The sequence below is a fragment of the Myotis yumanensis genome, unplaced genomic scaffold, assembly GCF_028538775.1.
Source record: "Myotis yumanensis isolate MYYU_CA2020_CCGP unplaced genomic scaffold, mMyoYum1.0.hap1 SCAF_3, whole genome shotgun sequence".
In the NCBI taxonomy this organism is placed as follows: domain Eukaryota; kingdom Metazoa; phylum Chordata; class Mammalia; order Chiroptera; family Vespertilionidae; genus Myotis; species Myotis yumanensis.
In genome coordinates this window covers 153,821,039-153,843,344 of record NW_027223754.1, presented here as the reverse complement: position 1 = coordinate 153,843,344, position 22,306 = coordinate 153,821,039, and the positions used below count along the sequence as shown (strand labels likewise).

At 37.0% G+C, this 22,306-nt stretch overlaps 1 protein-coding gene across 5 annotated transcripts in view; it reads left to right on the top strand.

The window, feature by feature from the left end:
• MON2 (MON2 homolog, regulator of endosome-to-Golgi trafficking) overlaps positions 1 to 22,306 on the top strand; it is a 121,332-nt gene that overhangs the window by 7,234 nt on the left and 91,792 nt on the right. For 2 of the 5 annotated variants that reach the window (XM_070409816.1, XM_070409815.1), the window contains exons 2-4: positions 7,990 to 8,053; positions 18,756 to 18,883; positions 20,926 to 21,057. In XM_070409816.1, the coding sequence (XP_070265917.1) occupies positions 7,990 to 8,053; positions 18,756 to 18,883; positions 20,926 to 21,057 (324 nt within the window). Of the gene's footprint in view, positions 1 to 7,989; positions 8,054 to 10,729; positions 10,747 to 13,340; positions 13,419 to 18,755; positions 18,884 to 20,925; positions 21,058 to 22,306 lie in introns of those variants that run through there. The other 3 variants (XM_070409817.1, XM_070409818.1, XM_070409819.1) reach the window with 3 other exon arrangements.

Below are 22,306 nucleotides of genomic sequence, written 5' to 3'. Positions count from 1 at the left end.
GAAAACTGTCCAGTGGCATTTGGACTGTCAAGTCCATTTAATTTATTGTTCCTCTTTTTTCTTTTCTTCTTTTAAATATTATGTTATAGGAGCTAGAAGGCAAAGTGGTTCACTATTACGTAGATAATTAGGGCTCCTTAATACGAAATCCAGGAGGCAAGACAAAGTGACCCTCCTCCCACCCCACATCAGTCTCTTAAAAGTCAGTGTTTTTATATATAACAGTACCGTTTGAATAACTACCCATTCAATTTAAAACTCAATCCCAAAGCAAAGAGAGAGCCATTTCTCTTTAAGTGCAGTACATCAGACACAGCAAATATGACACTCCAAAACAGAAAGGGCTATTAATAATTTCAACCATACTTAGAAACTTTTTTTTTTTAATTGAGTTTATTGGGGAGGCATTGGTTAGCAAAACCATACAGGTTTCAAGTGAGGGCTAGATAGTGTTTACATGCTTACCATATTTTTCCGTATGTAAGATGCTATTTTTTTTCTAAAATCGTTAGACTGAAAATTGAGGGGCATCTTATACACGGAAGTCAGCCAAGGAGGGAGTTGTGAGAGTGCATAGCTGCCCATACCTTGTCAAACAGGCTTTCTCCAATCATGAGCCTTAATGTTATTGACATCAGTTGATCCCGTAATTGGAGGTGGAGAGTGTGCAGATGCAACAGAGACCTGAACGTTCTGAGCCCATGAAGTTGTCAAAAAATAAAAAGATAAATACCGGTAAGCGATTGTCTTACTTTGCAAAATTCAAACTGAATGTAATCAGCTATGCAAAAGAGCATGGAAATAGAGCTGCAGAGACAATTTGGACCTCTCCCCACTAAGTGTATGATCAGACAGTGGAGAAAACAGGAAGAACAACTCCTTAAGATGCCAAAAAAGAAGGCCTTAAGAGGAAAGTCAGCAAAATGTTTAAAATAATTGATTTCTTAATTTTGGGTTGGAAAAGTGGGGTGTCTTATACATGGAAAAATACAGTAATTGGGAGCTATTTTGGCTTGGTATTTTGTAATGCACTATGGCTTTTTTTGTTGACTTTGGTCAGAGAAATTTGCTCATGTTAAAAGCAATTGGGTTCTACCCTATATAATAAAAGCTTAATATGCTAAATGTCCGGTCGTCCGGTTATCCGTTCAACTAGTCAAAGTGTAATATGCTAATGATATGCTAAGGCCGCTCAGCTGCTCGCTATGATGTGCACTGACCACCAGGGGGCAGGCAGTCTACTGGTAGGTTAGCTTGCTGCTGGGGTCCAGCCAATCATGATGGGCAAGAAGGGCTGGACACACCCTGGAGCCCTTCCGTGGTCCCTCCCCGCTGGCCATTCTCCTGCGTCCCTCCCCAGCCCTGATTGTGCACCGGTGGGGTCCCTCAGCCTGGCCTGTGCCCTCTTGCAATCCGGGACCCCTCGGGATGTCAGAGAGCCAGTTTCAGCCCGATCCTGCAGGCCAGGCCAAGGGAAGTAGCAGTTAATTTTTATATCTACATAAGTTTGTACATAGTTCTAGTAGTGGACATTTGTTAATTCCCTTCATAGCCTTCATTCCCTCTTATTACCTTCCATGGTAGGCTGTACTCTTTCTTCATTTTCAACCCATTTGGATTTACGTTAATCTAATTTTTTGCTCCAGGGTCCCTCAATTAGTTTGATCTAGTTTAAACGCTTCATTTTTGTCCTTCATTTCTTATCTTCATTTCTGCCCAGGTCACATAGTGCCAATGAGTGCTTTCGGAAAAGGAGAGTTTCTTTTTTCTTCTCAAGAGCTACAGCAAGAGACCCTATAGTCCTATATAATAAAAGGCTAATATGCAAATTGAACGGTGGAATGACCGGTTGCTATGATGTGCACTGACCACCAGGAGGCAGATGCTCAACCCAGGAGCTGTCCCCTGGTGGTCAGGCGCTCCCACAGAGGGAGCACCACTCAGCCGGAAGCCGGACTCACAGCTGGCAATCGCAGCTAAGGATGTCCCTGTGGGGTGCGGGCCTAAGCCATCAGTTGGACATCCCCCGAGGGCTCCCAGACTGCGAGAGGGCGCAGGCCAGGCTGAGGGACACCCCCTGCCCCTGAGTGCATGAAATTCGTGCACCGGGCCTCTAGTGTCATATAAAATGGTGAGGTGTAGAGTAAAATGGTGGCTACAAATATTTTTATTGTCAAGATTGGAAGCAGCCTGATGATGAACCTACCCAGGAAGAACAGAGAACCAAGAGAATGGCAGAGAAGTGAAACTGTAGCTCTGATGGCATTGCGAATCTCTGGATCAAATTTTCTCTGGATTTTTCAATTAGTGTGCAATAAAGTCTCTCCCTCTATTTAGAAATTTTCATTTGTTTGTTTAGAAACAATTATTATATAGCTACCATATGCTAGGCACTGTGATAGGCATTAGTAATAGTGAGAAATGAATGACATTTGTTTTTTATCCTCATGGGGCTTGCAGCTGGAATGGAGAAGAAGTTATATAATGAAATGAATGGGATAAAATGTTACAGGTACAAACTATAGAGAGCCCACTGTTAAAAAGTTGCCACTAAAAAAAGTGATGGAAGAAATGGTTTCTGTCACTGCTTATGGTTCTGTAAGAGTACCAAAATCAGAAGAACTTGCACCATAAATTTACAGGTATCCTCATGCTTTTAGCAGTGGTTTAATTTCAGTAAAACATTATTTTCCACATTAAATTAGTGTTATTTTGGGTTCGCATTTAATTTGTGGACTTGTTGGCTTTGTAATTTAATAGCTATAAAAATGAGTTAATTTTAAATTTTATTTATACTAACTTAAATTTGTCAATGACTTGGTAGGTCCATGAGAATTTTTATTTTTAAAAGTTGTCCTTATACTACTCAATTTTGAGATTCACTAGTAGGGGTGGGTGTTGGGAACCATTGAATTGAGACAGTGGATAGATGGAGGACAAGACTGTAAATAGAGAAGTCTCTTAGTTTAGGTTGATAATGAGAAGGTTGAAGGTTTAGAAGTGGAATCTGAGAAGAAAATGAATATAAGATATGTTCACTACATAATCTTTGTAACTGGTTAGATTTGTGGGATGAGGGAGAAACACCAGATATCTGGTCGGTGACATCTGGATGGATGCTGTTGCTGCTCAGAAAGATAGAATTTATGGGAAGACGAAACAGTTTTTTTCAGGTGCTGAGGTGGAAGTTGGAGCAGGGGATTTAAGAGAGACATCTAGCCCTAACCGGTTTGGATCAGTGGATAGAGTGTCGGCCTGTGGACTGAAAGGACTGAAAGGTCCCAGGTTCGATTCCAGTCAAGGGCATGTACCTTGGTTGCGGGCACATCCCCAGTAGGAGGTGTGCAGGAGGCAGCTGATCCATGTTTCTCTCTCATCGATGTTTCTAACTCTCTATCCCTCTCCTTTCTCTCTGTAAAAAATCAATAAAATATATTTTTAAAAAAAGAGAGACATCTATTTTTAATGTCTTGAATTTAAGGTGTCTTTTAAATATCTAGGTCAAGAAGTTCTATAGTTTAGGATAGAGGTAAAGAACAGGAATATAATTTAGGAGTCTTCATAGTTTAGAAAGTTGAAACCATGGAATTGAGAGACTGCCCAGGAAGATTTTATTGAGAAGTGAGGTCAAGGGATATTCTAGGTGGTCTTGGAAGAAGAATCAGCATTCTCTCCTGTCTCTGCTTTTCTATGCACTAGGCCAGTGATGGCGAACCTATGACACGCGTGTCAGAGGTGACACGCGAACTCATTTTTTTGGTTGATTTTTCTTTGTTAAATGGCATTTAAATATATAAAATAAATATAAAAAATACAAGTTTTTGTTTTACTATGGTTGCAAATATCAAAAAATTTCTATATGTGACACGGCACCAGAGTTAAGTTGGGGTTTTTCAAAATGCTGACACGCCAAGCTCAAAAGGTTCGCCATCACTGCTAGGCTCTGTATTCACAGACTGGTGTCTATTTTGGTAAGTAAAGGCTATTGAGAAAGAGAAAAAAATATTTGTTGAGAGATTAATTTTAAAAGTAACAAGTATTAAGTGCTGCAGTGTATTCAGTGTATTGAAGACTTTTGACTCTCTTTCCCAACTCACAGATTGCCTTCAGGAATAGAGATATTAAATTGTCCATCTTAACCTATATCATCTCTATCCAAGTCCGCACAATCTAGCACTTTTTTCCCCCCATGGGGTCAATTCAGAAAAAATAACTATGTTTACAATTGTGTAGTTCCCATGTAGGTATCAAGGTATCTGATCAGAGTAGGGGTTATTTTTAAAGCAAGAAGATAAAGACTCTTCTTCACACAGATAATTCTTGACAAATAGAAGGAAATCTGAGTCTGAATACTTCCATTTATACAGGTTACTATTGAAGATGTTGGCTACGTCTATGTATGAAGTAAGGCTGCAGTGGTTAGGGGGACCCTGATATATGTGTTGTCAATAAACATTGATAGTGAAACTTCCCAGCAACACAGGGTGCCTATGAGAATAAGATGTTACAGTTTCAAATGAGGAGCCATGAAATAGGTCTAATTATATCTAAGGCTGCAAATAGTTCTTGGGTGATTTCTTGAGTTTAGGAATGAAAATATCAGTTATATATATTTTAAAACACTTCTTTGGAACTACTTTAAAAAATGACAACACTCCATTGTCTTCTTCCTTATCATGTGTAAAAATATTTTTTTAACATATTGTATACTTATTTATAAGTTGATTTATTTATACTTATGTATGATATATACATGAGTCCACTCTTATTTATCTTAGGAAATTAAAATAGTATATGGCAAATTTGACATCGTTTACTGATACCTCGCATGCTACATGACTGATTTTTAGAAACAGTTAGGATTTGGAAAGGTCATACTGACTAGAATTCAGAAAGCCAGGACAAATTACATTGGCTTTTATGATGGACTAGAGGCCTGGTGAATGAAATTCGTGCACTGGGTGTGTGTGTGTGTGTGTGTGTGTGTGTGTGTATGTGTATGTGTGTGTGTGTGTGTGTGCGCGCACGCGCGCACGCGCCTCAGCTCAGCCTGCACCCTCTCCAATCTGGGATCTCTCTCACAATCCAGAACTGCTGGCTCCCAATCGCTTGCCTGCCTGCTTGCCTGATTGCCCCTAACTGCTTCTGCCTGCCAGCCTGATTATCACCTTAACCACTCCCCTGCCAGCCTGATCGACACCTAACTGCTCCCCTGCCAGCCCGATCACCCCCAACAGCCCTCCCCTGCTGGCCCGGTCATCCCCAGCTGCCCTGCCCTGCAGGCCTGGTCGCCCCCAACTTCCCTCCCCTGTAGGCCTGGTTGCCCCCAACTGAGGGTTGCCCCCAACTGCCCTCCCCTGCCGGCCCGGTCACCCCTAACTGTCCTCCCCTGCAGGCCTGGTTGCCCACCACTGGCCTCCCCTGCAGGCCATCTTGTGGTGGCCATCTTGTGGCCACATAGGGGTGGCCATCTTGTGTGTTGGAGTGATGGTCAATTTGCATACCAGTCATGGCTAATTAGCATATTCCTCTCTTATTATATAGGATTACTTTGATCAAGCTCTTTTGACTGAAGCAGAATAAAATGTTGAATTTAAGCATATGCAGGGTACATAGGGCCATAGTGAGAAGGGGGAGAGGTTGAATATTTGAAAATTGTGGTAGAAGAAATCTCAGTGACCACAGATTAATTTCATTTGGCCCAATAAGAAATGTACCCAAGATAGTTTGAGTTGAGGTGTATGAGTATAACAAAGTATGAATAATAATTTCAGTGTTCTTTTATTTTTACAGTAGTAAATTTGCTGTTTTGTACATCTTTAAAGTATATCCATAATTTGACCACTTTTTACTATCTCAATCAGTGTCACCTCTCGCGTATCCACCACATATCTTGCTTATGTTATTGCAATAGCCTCCTAAATATTGCTGCCTGTTGAAATCACCTGAAGATTTTAAAACTTCTTATGCCTGGATCTTACTGGCATTTATTCTGATTTAAGGAATGGGCATCAGGATTTTTTTAAGTTTCTAATATGCATGGCTCCAAATAATCAGAAAATCAATACTCTTTTCCTGAAATAGTCCTTTTATTTTTATTTGTTTTAAATAATCCCTTTATTTTTACTATATTTTTCTGCAAGTAGTGATGGTCTTTTAATTTGGGACATTTCTACTTCTTAAAATTATTAAGTCCTAAGTGTAACCATTAGGGCTCTTAGTTGTGAGCAATGAAATCTGACTCTGGCAGATATAAATAGAAATGAAATTGAGCGGTTCACAGCATTTGTAGAAGGCTGGATGGAGCCAGCCTTCGAAAAAGTACAGGAACAAAGAGAGGCTAAGCAGCTAGAGTCACAGCACAACATGCCAGCGAGATCATTACTGCTGTCTCTGCTGAACAGTGACTGGGTGCCTCAAATTGCACTCCTGGTTGCACTGGCCCCTTCATGCAACCACTGGTTCTGCTGCCATCACTGCTCTTGGAAAGTACATGTCATCTCCACTGTGGCCATTGTCAGAAAGAATTGTCTCTTGTCTCTTTGCTTTTCTGTGCCACTAGTTCCCATATGATAGTGTGTGAGTGAGATAAGTGTGGGCTGCCAGGACATGTGGAAAAGCAAGCACACATCTGGCATTTTCCTTTTTTAATAGTGGAACATAGCCTCTATCTTGCATCAAAACTTGTGAAGTTGTGAATTCTTCAAATAAAAGCAAGGGTTTTATATGGTTGGAAGCCAACAAATAGCAAAGGTCTACACATAGTGTAGTCAACAATGTGTTATTTATTTTATGCATTAATTCACTGGTTCTCAGACTAAGAACCCACAGGACATGGTGTTCTTCCATAATTATTTTTATACATTTAGAGCATGGTACCACTTGTTCTTTAGCAAGTAGTAAGAGGTAACAAAATAGATGAGCAAGTAGCAAGCAAATTAATAGGGAAACTTGGACATGTAAGTATTTGTGTATTATTCTTAGAGGTGTGGAGACCAGAATAAGTAGAAAATAGACATGCTTCTTTTTATTTTATTTTATTTTCTCTTTTAATCTTTATTGTTGAAAGTATTACATAGGTCCTCCTTTTTCCCCCATGGCATGTTTCTTGGTAGTTAAAATATCCTGAGTTTCTATGATGGAAGCTGTATATCAATATTTATGTTAACATTGTCCAATAGAAATATAATGTGGACCACAAGTATAATCCATAGATACAATTTTAAATTGAATTTAAAAAGTAAAAATACCATTCATTTTAATAATATATATTATTTAACCCAGTGTATTCAAAATAATGTCACTTCAACATTCAATATAAATATTTAAGGGGATAGTTTACATTTTTTATCACACTAAGTCTTCAAAAATCTAGTGTGTTTTAAACTTAGAGCACAGCTTATTTCAGACTAACCACATACAATGTGCTTAATAGTCACATGTAATCAATGGCTACCATATTGGACATCACAGTTCTGTGGCATTGCATAAAATGCCATCCGATCTCCAAGTACTAAACATACTTAGGATGTAGTGCTTTAGACATTTTGTGAAAACTGAATGGGTGTTTAAAAAAATGTAACCTAAAATTAATAAGTGCTTGGTTATCCATTCTCTTCTAATTCAAAACAGTTTTACTTGGTATTGCAGTGTTTTGCTATTTTTATGGTGGGGAAGAAGGTGTGAAATGGGGAAGAGAAACCTAATTTTGTTTTTCTTTATTATTTTTTATTTTCTGAACATCGAAATTTGTAAGTAATTAGGGTATTACAGATGTGCCTTAAGGCAGAGAAAGCAACATGCTGTAGTGCAGAGCTTGCATGTGAATAATTAAATTAATCATATTTTATTACATTTTATCGAAGTTTTCAAAATAAAAATATAATAGTGACTGAGTCTGTACTCGAGAGTTTATCATATATGATTTTTTCCCCTAGATAATTCATGTTGAAAGTAAGTCTTGTGTTCTAATTATTTTTATTCTTGCAGGCTGCTGAATCAGGAATAATAAAAGTTAAAACAATAGCTGCACGAAACACCGAAATTTTGGCAGGTAATTTTTTGTATTAAAAATTCAATAATCAATGAAAAATTGACTAATAGAAGTAGAATCTTAAAAAACAAACAGTTTTTGTAGCACAAAGTTCCTAACTTATTAACTAACTGGGTTTTTCAGAGATGAATGCTATAAAATCCTCTGAAGTAAAATATATAAAATTATTAACTCCTTAAAGGCAAGATTTTTCTTACTCATCTTTTCATTCTCCTCTACCTTTTGTCAATAACCTAAGACACACCTTACCTATCCAATTAATATTTGTTGTATTGAATTGAATGTTAGATTGGCTCTCAGTCTACCTTCTAAGGTCTATTTTATCTTTAATATAAACAAGTCATAATGTAGTGTTATTATAAACCTAGTAATACTAAATGAGTTTTCAGTCCTGCGACTAAGGCATTATAGTCATGAAGAAAGAATGGGAGAGGGGTGGAAGAAAGAAAACAAGTGTTTTCTTACATTCTCATGATTGAACCTGGTGTTCAAGAAGAGCTTTGAAGAGGTTTTTTGGGGGGGCACCATTTTGATATAGTCTACTTCTTTTTCTTTGGTGCCTTCCTGTTCTTATATCAGTAATGAACATGGAAAAGAAGGAAACTGGTATTTTTGAAAATTTGTTACATGTCAACTTTTTGTGCCACTCTGTCTTATATAAGACAGTCTTGTGGGGAAATATTTTTATTTTATAGTAGAGCAAGTTGAGATGTAAAGAGAGTAAGTTACTTGCCTATGATCACATGATAAGTGATGGAAACAGATTCAAACCCAGGGTTATTCAGAGCCACCACATTCTTTCTGCTGCAGTGCCATGGTGTTGCGAGGTTTCCATACCAGCTACCCCTCCCCCATGTTTCTACTTAATCATTGCTTACGTCACTGATCCTTCAATCTGCTTTTCCAGTTCCAATAATGCTTTTGGTCTCAGCTAGTTATAGGAGAAAAGCAGTCCTATTAATTTACACAAAGTCTAAATACTAGTGAGAATCTCTAACTCTCATAAATCTCTACTTTTTAAAAAAAAAATATATTTTATTGATTTTTTTACAGAGAGGAAGGGAGAGGGAGAGAGAGTTAGAAACATCGGTGAGATTGAAACATCGATCGGCTGCCTCCTGCACACCCCCTACTGGGGATGTGCCCGCAGCCAAGGTACATGCCCTTGACCGGAATCGAACCTGGGACCCTTCAGTCTGCAGGCCAACGCTCTATCCACTGAGCCAAACTGGTCAGGGCTAAATCTCTACATTTTTAAAAAAGGATACCAAATACATCTCTAATTGGTGGAATTTCAGAGTATTACCAAATGAAATGAAGACTTTTGGGGGCAGTTTAAGAATGGGAAGTGAGAGTGGGTTTCACATAGGCTTGCCAGCTTTGCTGCAAATTTGCCCTTAGGGTTAGCTCTCCTAAGTTACATCTGTTTCTCACAGCCTCTTCTCTGATTTTGAACATTCTGTCAAAACATCAAATAGTTTTACAACATTATTCACAACATTGAATAATGCTCAGTGTGCATGTTGAGAAGGGGTGAAATGAAGGGAAAAGGCAAAGGTATGTATTGTTGGATTCAGAGGGTGGGCAAGTGGATTTTAGGAGATGCATGTTGCGTAGATTAGTTATTGTGAGAAAATTAATGATTAAAGATAAATTATAATCTGGATATTTTTAAGTTGGAGACATGATAGACCAATCATATTAGAACATCATTATACATATTAACTTTTGCTACTGTCATTGCTGATATTATGGTAAGTTCTTAATTATTCTCCAATAATAAAAGTTTACATTGGGTCTGTAGTTGATGGAAGATATTTTAAAAAGACTGATTTCTTTAGAGGACCATTACCTGTTATAGAGTTGTATACCAAGTAAAATATCTAATTAGTTAATCCTTAAGGATGAGTAATAAAAATTTTCTCAGTCAGTATGAGTTTAGTATATAGGTAAGCTATTAATTTCATTCTAAAGCACTTAGCTTTATCTAAATCAAGGTAGAACAAATCTTTATGCACATACAATTAATCATTCATGCTTTAATATTCATAGTATCTAAAGCCACGTACCTGAGGAGCTATTTAAAATTTTTCCTGGTGTTTTGTTTTGTTTGTTTTTTACCAAGTATTTATAACAATTGATACTTAAAATTTTATAGATTTTTTAGACGACTGTCATCTTGAAAAAAATCAAAGGCTCTTCAGAACAAAAGAGTTTAAATTCGTCAATATGTAGTTTCTAAACTACTTAGTTCAGAGTACAGTTAATACTGAGAAAAAAATTTAGTTGGTTTTTTTTTTTAAATTTCCTGAGGAATGTTTGCTTCTCTGTAGTGCTAGGGACTATAGGTTACTATGTTTGTGCTGTAATAGATGTTAAAGATACATAATCGAGGCATCTTAAATGAGGTGAGATACTGAATTCTCAGAGATCTTTGCATATTCAGAAAACATAATGGGTTGCTATAAAAATCAGAACCTTGAGTTAGGATCAGTCTGATTAATGATACCCAGTATAAATTTCTAGCCAAATTTAGTTTTCTTAGATTTATTTTCCAAGGGAAGGTTATTTACATTGCAGAATAAATCTTTGTTTTACATCTCCCCTTCTTTTAAGCATCCTCCTTTAATGTTTATTTTTCTTTGTTTTCACTGCTGTCATGAATGCTGACATAAGTGGGAATGCTTTGCCAGGTAATGTCAGCATTGATTCAGATATACAGATCATTTTCTCAAAATTTCCTTTTTCTTTTAAAAACAAAACTGTTAATGAGAGATAGCAACATAAAATTTTTCATTTACAAGGCCAAATGCCTTAATCTTATATTTGATTACCATATGTTACAAATTGTTTTTATTATCCCATCTTAAAATATACTTGAAATTGACTGAGAAAGTTTATGCTATTCAAAAAGTACATAACAGAGAATCTGCTTTTTGAATAAATATTTGAACAAGAAATCAATGAAGTTGTGATGCCTTTTAAAACTTTATATTTAATGCCTACACAAAACTATACGATTACATCTACCCATAGCTGCTTTCAGCTACTGTCAGATACTTGTAGAATTTTACACAGATAATTATTATGTATGATTTGTGTTCTTTTCCTCACATAGATTCCCTACCTTTTTCATTTCTACATGATCTTATTACTAAAAGGTCTCTAAGTAATTTGAGTAAATATACTTTGTAATTTTTCCCCAACATTAAAAAGTAAATTATCTTCTGATTTTATTTAGTATATTGTCTTATCAATACATATACTTGTGATATTTCATAAACATTTATAGACTATATCATACAACATATTCTTAGTAGGAATAATTATGTAAGAATCACCAGGTGTGATACAAAGACAGTTAATATAATTTACCTATAATATATATGGAAATATAAGAAATATATTTGAGTATATTTGAGCCATGCTGTTTAGCTTACTTGCCTTTTGAAGTCCTTTGCCAGAAATTTTCCCTTCCAGATGACATACTCCCTGTGAGGTCAGGATCAATATCTTACTCTTCCTTATATTGCTAGTAGGTAGTACATTATTTGTGAAGTAGTAAGCCCTCATTAAATGCAGATATGTGTCTAGTATGTTTTTCTACTTTTCTTTAATTTTCCATTATGATGATTTGAGTACATTTTGTCTTATTTAATTCATGTCAGCCAGATAACAGAGTAATGAAGGAGACAGACCCTAAGTAGAGAATTCTAATACTATGTGGTAAATGCCAAGATGGAAGTATAGATAGGCTTGTTATGGAAACATAGGGAAGGCACCTAATCCATCCTGGGAATCTGAAGGTGAGTCTTGAAGCCTAAAAAAGAGATAGCTAGGCAAATAAGTTATAGAAGAGGAAAGTAAAGGAGATTACTTATATACATGAGGTATAAAACATCTTGGTCTATTTAGTTACACTATTCAGGTATTACCATTGTGTGATATCCTGAGCAGCTTGATGGAAAGAGTTTGAATCAGGGAAGTGACACATTAATATTTTTATGTAAATTACTCTGACAGCAATTCGGAAGATACGTTTCAATGTACCATCAGTAAGGCAGAGGTCTGTTGGTAGGCTCTTCCTATAATCCAGGCCAGAAGACACAGGGGGCTGTAACTAATGTCATGCTCACAATTTGAGCTAGTGGGCCAGAGTTTCTTTACAATACAGTGTGTTCTTATTTATTATATTTCCTTGGGTTTGGTTTTTTTTTTCTTTGAAAAATTTTAATTTTTATCCTGCTTTTTATTATATTATAAATACTTTTCTCTGATGCCATCTTTTGTCATTTTTTTTAAGTTGCTCTATAATTTAGTAAGTAATTATAGCTTATTTGACCATTCCTTTATGGTAGGCGTGTTTTAGTATTTAGAATTTTTTAAAGATTAATTTCTAGAAATGAAATTAATAATCTAAAGGGTATGAACATGTTCTTGGAATTTGTCACCACACTGCTTTCTACAAAGATAAAACTTGATGCATTTACCAGTATATGTGAGTATCTTTAAAACATCCTTGCCAGATTATTATTTTTAAAAAATCTTTTTGGTAATTGAACAGGCAGATGACTTCTCATTTTAATTGACATTTCTCTTTAATATTACACATTTTTCTCTGAATATATTCTATTTTATTTTACATTTGAGTTTTTGTATCTTCCTTATCAAATTTTTGAGGTATTTATATAGCAAAACTATTAAATTCCCATCATGTGTATATTTTCTGCAAGTCATTTACCTTTTAATTTTTTAATTAGATCCTTTTTATTTTTACATAATCTAATTTTCTAATTTGTTGCTCTCTGCTTAGGAAGCTCTTCTCCTACCACATAGTTTTTATTTTTTTTCTAGTTTTTCTGCAGTTTGATTTTTTTCTTAATAATATACGGGATGACATAAGGACCTAGATTTGATTTTCTTTTGCAAAATTACTAATTGTACCTACATCATTTGTTGAATAATCCTTCCTTTTTTCAATAATGTACTTTTAATATGAGACTCTCCATGCTTTTATTTGTCTTTCAATTCTTGAGTTATTTAAAACATTTCAGACCTTTTGAACCATTAAATTTTTTTTAAATGTTAGTAATATCAGTCTTTTCCCTAAGTAGATTTTAAGGGTTTTGAGGATAGCAATTGTTTTCACATCACATTTTATTTCTTTCATAAGAATTACAATTTGTTATTTAATGGCCATTAAAATTCATCATAATAAAACTTTTATTAGTCCCTATTAGTGTTATTCATAGTGGGGTATCCTAGTTTAATTCTTTTTTTCCAGGATAAAAACTGCAATTATGTAGTGAAACTCCTCAGAGCAAGGAAACCCCTAGGATATGGGGACCTGCTGGACCTCTTTCAGGTGTGTGAAAGTACATCATTTGAACTCATAGTTATAAACTTTGGACATAAAATATATTTATTAAACACACAGTGTTATTCAATCAAAGAAGTTATGCCTATTAAGGGACTTAGGTAGAAAATAATTTTTTTTTAGCCCCCAAAAGCTATCTTTAAATTTTAATGGAAATTGAAATAGAGAATTTTGATTGAAAAGAGTTGACCTTTTCCTTTTTTCCTGGGCTGATAAAAAAATGGTTAAATCAAGTTAGATGTTCTTTAAATTGCTGGGCAGTGTTTTTTTCCATGTGATTTTCAGAGTTTATACCCATAAGGTTTTTATATAAAACTATGCTTAAATAGTATGTCATTAAAATTATTATATACAAAAGGAGAGCAGCTATTCTCTCATATAGAAGAGTAAGAAGTCAGCTATCGCTTTTAAAAGAAAAAAACCAGTAGCTTTTTCCCCCCTGATCATTATCTGACTGCATTGCGATCTGCATATGAGGAATATGTTTTTGTTTTTCACATTATGCTTCAAGAGACAGAATAGATCAATAGATTTATTTATTTTTTTGTTGATCATCTGTTCTGTATATTATAGAGACTTCCCTTTTGACCATTATATTGTCATATAAAGTGGGAGGGGGAAAAAAGTGGGAAGGAGACAGATATTTGATTACTTTGAGTTATATTAAAAGGAAGTTTTTAAAAATTATTTTTATTACTATCTTAAGTTTATCTCAGTTTGATAGACCTGGATAACTGTGACTGACATGGATACACCATTTCATTATAATTCACCTTATTCATTCGAAGATGCAGTTTTTTCACAGTTTAATATTCCCCAAATTGGTATGCATCATACAATTGATGGCATCTAAGAATTACTGTAGGCCAGGTGGTGTTATAGTTGTTTATTTTCAGTGCATATGTGAACGTATTTATAATTGTTCTTATTAGCACACCTGTTATATGCATTGTTATCACATTAAGTTTAATTGCCTTGTAAAATGTCACCTTAGTTATTGTACACAAACTTTCTGTTAATGTCGTATGGTAAGTAAGTGCCAGCATCAAAACATGGGTGTTATTAAGATCTGCCAATAGTGAAGTACTCTGAGGCATCTCCAATGCTCTTGATGGACTAGACCCGTGGTCGGCAAACTGTGGCTCGCGAGCCACATGCGGCTCTTTGGCCCCTTCAGTGTGGCCACGAAGTTTCAGTCGCACTTACGTGCATGCCCACATGTGGTATTTTGTGGAAGAGCCACACTCAACGGGCTGCAGTTTGCCGACCGCTGGCCTAGACCAGCGGTCGGCAAACTGCGGCTCGGCAAACTGCTGCTCGCGAGGCACATGCAGCTCTTTGGCCCCTTCAGTGTGGCTCTTCCACAAATTACCAACTTCTGTGCATGGGCCACGAAATTTCAATTGCACTGTACGTGCGTGCCTGCACGTGGTATTTTGTGGAAGAGCCACACTGAAGGGGCCAAAGAGCCGCATGTGGCTCGAGAGCCGCGGTTTGCCAACCACGGGCCTAGACGCTAGAGCAGTGATTCTCAACCTGTGGGTCGCGTCCCCTTTGGGGGTCAAACGACCCTTTCACAGGGGTCGCCTAAGACCATCGGAAAACACATATATAATTACATATTGTTTTTGTGATTAATCACTATGCTTTAATTATGTTCAATTTGTAACAATGAAATTGGGGGTCACCACAACATGAGGAACTGTACTAAAGGGTCGCAGCATTAGGAAGGTTGAGAACCACTGCTCTAGAGGATGAAATTGTAAGGAAAAATTTAAGTGATTAGTTAGCACTGTATCATAGTTTATAATTGACACTGATTTACACTCTTGAGAGATTATGGATATGTCTTAAAACCATTGTCATTAGCCATTCTATAAAAATACATTGTTTTTCCTTCTATGAAGACAGAATTCCTTTCCTACATTTATCTGAAGGCTTAAGGCAGACAACTTTAAAGTGCAGATCATTGGTTCTTCTTAGATACTTTTAACTTTTTTCCTTCTATTTGTATCAAGTCCTGTTTACTTTAAATAGGGGCAACATAATGTGGAAAAAATAGTGGAACCGGGAGTTAGAAGACATTTTCGAATTCTGGCTGTAGCACATACTTGTTGCTTGGGCCAAGTCATGCCATATAAACTCTATTTGATTATTGTGATACCAAATGAGAAACACATGCTAACATTCTAAAAATTATAAATGCAGCTTGTTACTATTGAAACTTATTTGCTTGAACAATCCTATCTAATAATAGACAAACATGGTAATTGACCGTACCTTCGCTACACCTCCCATTGGCTAATCAGCAAGATATGCAAATTAACCACCAAACAAAGATGGCGGTTAATTTGCATACGTAGGCACGAAGCGGCAGAGCGAAAACTGAAGGCGGCTCTGGCCGGAGCAGTGAAGGCTTGAAGGCAGCTCCGGCCAGAGCAGCGAAGGCTTGAAGGCGGCGTGAAGGCTGAAGGCAGCCCTGGCCGGAGCGAAGGCCTGGGCCCCGGGTGCCGGAGGAAAACCGGTGCTGGCAGCCAGGGGAAGGGAAGGCCGTGCAACAGGCCTCTAGTATTTAATAATTAGAAATGTTCAGATGAGTTAGGGGTAGCCTCTTATATGGCAGGATATTTATTGCATGAGAGCTTTATTGTCATCTTTTAAGAATTCATATAAATGTTTTGAAACATTGTTATGGAAAATTTATGTCTCTGGATTTGAATCAAAATCTTTATGCACAAGAAAGCAAGGAAATAAAGCAAGGGAACCCTTTTGGAAACTGTTCTTCGCAAGTCATTTGCTGGGGTCCAATCCCAGCAGGTCCAGGGGTCCCCAAAGGTGTGGACGGAGTCGGCGAAGAAGGAATGACACGAAGACAGCCTTCAGTTGATCAGCAGCCTAGTCAGGACCTATAGCCAGGATCTCCAGCCAAAGTTCTGGTTGGAGTTCTGGTTAGGAACTGATGAGGATCTGATGTTTATTGTCTAGTTACATCCGTATTTATACCAGCCGATTTTAATCCTGTCAATTTCTATTACAAAGGTTAGGGCGTTTCTTATCTCCATTCCAGGGAGTAAAGATTATGTAGCTTAACTACCCGCCTGGCACTTAATTAAGGGGTTGTATCCCCTCCCTAACCTCAGGGAAAGATCCCCACCTGGGGAAACAACCTTTCTGGGAGAGGTGACCTTGGTTAAAACACATGGCGCTAAAGGGAGCAAACATATTAAGAACAGTATGCTATATATGCCAGGTCCATTGAAACATATGCTGTGCAGATGTTTCTTTCCTGCAGCAATTGTGTCAAGCAGCAAGGATGGACCGGCTCCCGGCAGTCATTTTTGCCATCTCTTAGCTGTCCTAACTCGCCAATTTATTCTGGCATACGGAGGGGCTTTACAGATCATGGTGTAAGAAATTGTAGTCTTTATTTACCATACCATAAAGTGAGTTTTGGGAGCATAAAGGTAGAGATTTAAATAAAATTCATGTTAACATTAGTTTTATTCTTATAGTGGTTTTTCTGGATGACTTTCTCATAATTTCTTTGGCAAAACTTGTTAAAATTCAGATTGGTATGTCTTTATTATGTTTTAACCTCTAACATAATTGATGTGTATAGTAACTTTGAAAGCATATACCAAACACATAAGTTTAATATGTTCTTGATTCATAATTCCATGTTATTTATTCAAATTCCCGGAGAATGACAAACCTGTCTTATATTTGTGTAGCCATTCAATGTGTATTGAGTTAATTTCATTTTATAAATTTAATTATATATAATTCAGTTTACACATATTCTAACCTTTTACATTTTTGCTGCCACTTTAAAACTTCTGAAGGAATTGGCTTGGTAGAAAGAGTTAAATTAAGATTTGGAATTATAGCATGTGCATCCAATTTAAAGTAATGTTTCATTAATAAGAGGAGTAATGTTACTGTTTTTAATGAGCTTATTTCTTAAAGAAAAATTAGGCTATGTAAATGCAAGGCACCTATAATAAGAAAAGTGTAATATGCTAATTAGACTGGACAGCCGAACAACCTTCTGGACGTCATTCTGGACATCTTTCCAGACAAAGCCATGGCTGAGGCAGAGGCAGATAGGGGCGATCAGGCAGGCAGGTGAGCAGTTAGGGAGGATCAGGCAGGCAGGCAGAGGGGTTAGGGATGATCAGACAGGCAGGCAGGCAAGCAGTTAGGGAGGAACAGGCAGTCAGGCAGAGTGGTTAGGGGCGATCAGGCAGGCAGGTGAATGGTTAGGGGCAATCAGGCAGGCAGGCAGAGTGGTTAGGGGTGATCAGGCAGGCAGGTGAGTGGTTAGGGGCAATCAGGCAGGCAGGTGAGCAGTTAGGGGTGATCAAGCAGGCAGGCAAGCAGTTAGGGGCCATCAGACAGGCAGGCAGGCAGAGTGGTAGGGGTGATGAGGCAGGCAGGCGAGTGGTAGGGGTGATGAAGCAGGCAGGTGAGCGGTTATGGGTGATCAGGCAGACAGGTGAGCAGTTAGGGGCAATCAGGTAGGCAGGTGAGCGGTTGGGGCAGTCAGGTAGGCAGAGGTGGTTAGGGGTGATCAGGCAAGCAGACAGGGGTAGTTAGGGGCGATCAGGCAGGCAGGTGAGTGGTTAGGGAGGATCAGACAGGCATGCAGAGTGGTTAGGGGCAATCAGGCAGGCAGGCAGGCGAGTAGTTAAGGGTGATCAGGTAGGCAGGCATAGTGGCTAGGGGCGATCCAGCAGGCAGGCAGGCAGGTGAGCGGTTAGGAGCCAGTGGTTCTGGATTTCGAGAGGGATGTCTGACTCCCCCAAGGGGTCCTGGATTGTGAGATGGTGCAGGCCAGGCTGAGGAACTCCCCCTCCCCGTGCATGAATTTTGTGCACTGGGCCTCTAGTATAATATAATTATAGAGAGTTTCTGAACATTCAGAAGTATGGTAGAATGATATATATACTATTTCAAATTACTTTTTCTGCTCTGTGATATGAATTTTTATTCATGTTTTCCCTTCTGCACTATTGAAGAAATGGTATGCTTCTCTGAGGCAGGATAAACTTCTGAGAAGTTGACCTTAAAGAGTATAGTACCATAAGAAGGACCAGCGATAGAGTGTCAGGAGAAAGGCATGGCAAAGCTATAGTTAAGGGATGTAGTTTAGATATGAATTTATAACATCTATTTGAAGTGTTTTAACTCTTATACTTGGTTTTTATTTTGGTGTTAATTTTACATAAAGTTTTTAAATCGTCATTACTGGTTGTAATTATATAAAATGTATTGCTATTTATGAATTAGATTTAATAATTTATTTTATATGTGTTCTAAATAAAGCATTAAAAGAGAACAGCTCAGAGGTTGTTCAACCTTTTCTAATGGGTTGTGGAACCAAGGAACCGAAGATCACTCAGCTATGTTTGGCCGCCATTCAGAGACTCATGTCACATGAAGTTGTATCTGAGGTAATGTGAAGATTTTATCTGAACTGTGCACCTAAGAATCAAAGCAGTTTTCACAAGGGGAGAATGAAACATACCTGATATTTAATGTAAAACAGTTTTATGACTACCAATGTGCTTGAAGGACATGGCTGAATTTTAAAAGATTAGCAAATTATTTCATTATTAAGTACTCATAAATAATAAAAATGTAAGGGCATTTTTCAAGTCATTTATAGTATAAATAGTCCCAGAGAACTATGCATATTTTCATATTACTGAAGAGAATATCCTGTATAATAAAATGCTAATATGCAAATTGTCCCTTGGGAGTTCGATTGACTGGGAGTTTGACCGCTCACTATGACGTGCAGTGACCACCAGGGGTGGCGTGGGATGAAGGAAGGCCCCGGCCTGCAGCTGCCAGCTAGGGGAAGGAAGGCCCTGATCAGCCCTGACCACCAGCCAGGCCTAGGGACCCTACCCATGAATGAATTTCATGCACTGGGCCTCTAGTAAGTCATAAAAAAATTTTTTGACACCTTTCGTACCACTCATGAGTTTTCTCGTGTTTCGCGCGCCATCTGTTAAGGACTGCTTATGAGTTTTCTCGTTTTTCACGCCCATGGAAAAAGGAGCGAATCTAGATACTTATGTAAATTTTGTTTGGTCCCTCTTCATAGAGGAAAATGTTTTACGCAGTACCATACGTTAAAAAAGTACTAGGAACTTTAATTGTTTAATTGTTTTTGTAAATAAAAATGTTATAATTATTGAAAAACGACACCTAAAGTGCATTATGATGATTTAAATAACGTGCAGTTTGCCCGAAAACGTGCGGTCCCTGGCGTATGTCTTAGAGATTTCTATGCGGTACGAAAGGTGTTAAGGTAGGAAGGAAAATCATGACTGTTTCCTAAATTATCTGAAGTGAAATTTGTTGTTCATTAATTAAATGTCTGTATCTAATCTTATGATGGTAAAACAAGGAACAACATTTCATCATTATGAATCTACATCCTCGTTTAAATATAATGCTATTAAACTTAACTTTGTACTATTTAAAATATTTTAATAGAAGTGGTAAATTCTTTTGCCTTTAGTATAGCATTCAAACTGTCAGAATAAAAAAAAAATTGAGATTATAAAGATGTTGTTAATTGAAGTTGAATTTTAATTTTTTCTATAACATACTATAGATAACACTAGAGGCCCAGTGCACAGATTCATGCACCAGTGGAGTCCCTTGGCCTGGCCTGCACCCTCTCGCAATCCAGGACCCCTCAGGGGATGTCGGACTGCTGGTTTTGGCCTGATCCCTGTAGGCCAGGCCGAGGGACCCCATCGGTGCAAGAATCCATGCACTGAGCCTCTAGTATGCATATAAGATCTTTGGTTAATCTCTTCCCACCCTCCCCCCTCCCTCCTTTCCTCTGAGGTTCATCAGTCTGTTCCATGTTTCCATGCCTGTGCGTTGAGCGTCTGCCCCCTGGTGGTCAGTGCACGTCAGCTACCGGTTGCTTAGGCTTTTACATATATAGATAAGAAACAGCAGACACGTAGGGAATTTGCGTATGTCCATATTCATCAATGTCCAAATGAAATATTATTGTAGACATAAGCTTTGATTTTGACTACGTATTTCAGAATTGCATGTTGTTAGTTGCAAATATTGAAATGGTGTATAGTGGGGCCTTGACTTACAAGTGTCCCGACTAACGAGTTTTTGAGATACCAGCTGTCTCTCGGCCGATATTTTGCATTGAGTTGATAGAGTAATTTGAGTTAACAAGCTCCTTAACAAGCTCGGTCTCGGAACGAATTAAACTCGTAAGTCAAGGCCCCACTGTATTTTAAAGAAATTCATTTTTTAGAAGAAATTTAATTGGATGTAAGTCTCAAATTAGTTGAGAGACGTATTTGGATCTATATAGCTAAAACACAGGTTTTGTTATTGTGATCAAGAAATTTTCTCCAAGTGAGGTAATATTTGTATACCTTTTTTATTTAGGGACTTAAGCACTTATATTTTATTGTTGACAATAATTAAAATGATTACTTTACAGACTGCAGCTGGAAATATAATTAACATGCTTTGGCAGCTAATGGAAAATAGTCTTGAAGAACTTAAGCTACTTCAAACAGTTCTTGTTCTTTTAACAACCAATACAGTAGTTCATGACGAGGCACTCTCTAAGGTAGGAAACCTGTTTTGACAAAGTTCATAAGTGCTTGAGACAGTATTTGAATAAGCTGATGAAAAGAGAAAAGCCTGATTTGAACCAAAGGTAACTTCCCTATAGATATTGTGATAATGGATATTGTAGGTTAAAAACCATTGGTGCCATATTTTCCTCAGAGTTAAATTGAAATCAGTTTAGGGTTATGAAGCAAATCCCTTTGGGTATAGCTGACAGAGTTAGTTATGAATAGGAAATGGAAAAAGAAAAGTAGCAGAGGAATACTAATTGAGGAAGAGGAAAGTAAGAGAAAAAAATGTATTTTGAGGTATCATTGTTCTCCACAACTGCCTTGAGTATTCCTCTGATAGCTCTCCCTTATCCCCTTTTAAAAATAATTTCACCTGTATGTGATATGTAAGCCAGATAGTTTAAGCCTGTCCATTAAATAGCTGAAAAGGCGTCCTTTTGGCATTTAAATTAGATAAGGTTGCATGTACGATAAGTATTTCTCATTTCTTACAACTCCCACCCTCTTTGGAATATATAATAGTTACTCTGTTATTTATTTCACTCTCCAAAAAGTTTCCTTTTAATTATGAAATATTAAAAGAAACTATTGAAATATTTCTTAAGAACAGAGAGTAATATAAAGAACAGTCATTAATTAATGGCTTATTGTTTAAGAAATTTGTTGGACTTTTACTAATAGTTCTATTATAATTAGCATGCCTTTAAGGATGGACAGCTTATAAAGTAGAAAAGTATACTGTCTCTTGAGAGTATCTTTTCTAGTTACTTTTGATGTTCTTAGGTTATAATGAAATTTTACTTAATTGCAAATAGCTTATTCTTTTAATCTCATACCTGCTTTATAAAATATTTTATGTATTTTTATAAAGGGATCGGCTAAAGTATGTTTATAGTTGTGAGAATGCAAAACACAGAGTTCATTCTTGTATTATCATTTATTAATTACTGTGTTATTGTCCACATGAACAACTATAAACCTACTTTTGCCCCATCTTGTATGTACTTTTGTTGTATGTAAGTCTTCTTGGTTTCTAGCTATCAAATTATTGTGTGTGTATGTGTGTGTGTGTGTGTGTGTGTATATAATTTTTAAAATTTTATAAAAGATTATTATTTGACCTACCAAAACAATAAGAACTGATTATAGTTTTATAAATAAGTATTAGGTTAATTTTAATATGGTTACTTTGGGAATGTAATATTTTGTGATAAAAATGAAGTAAAAAAAATTCTA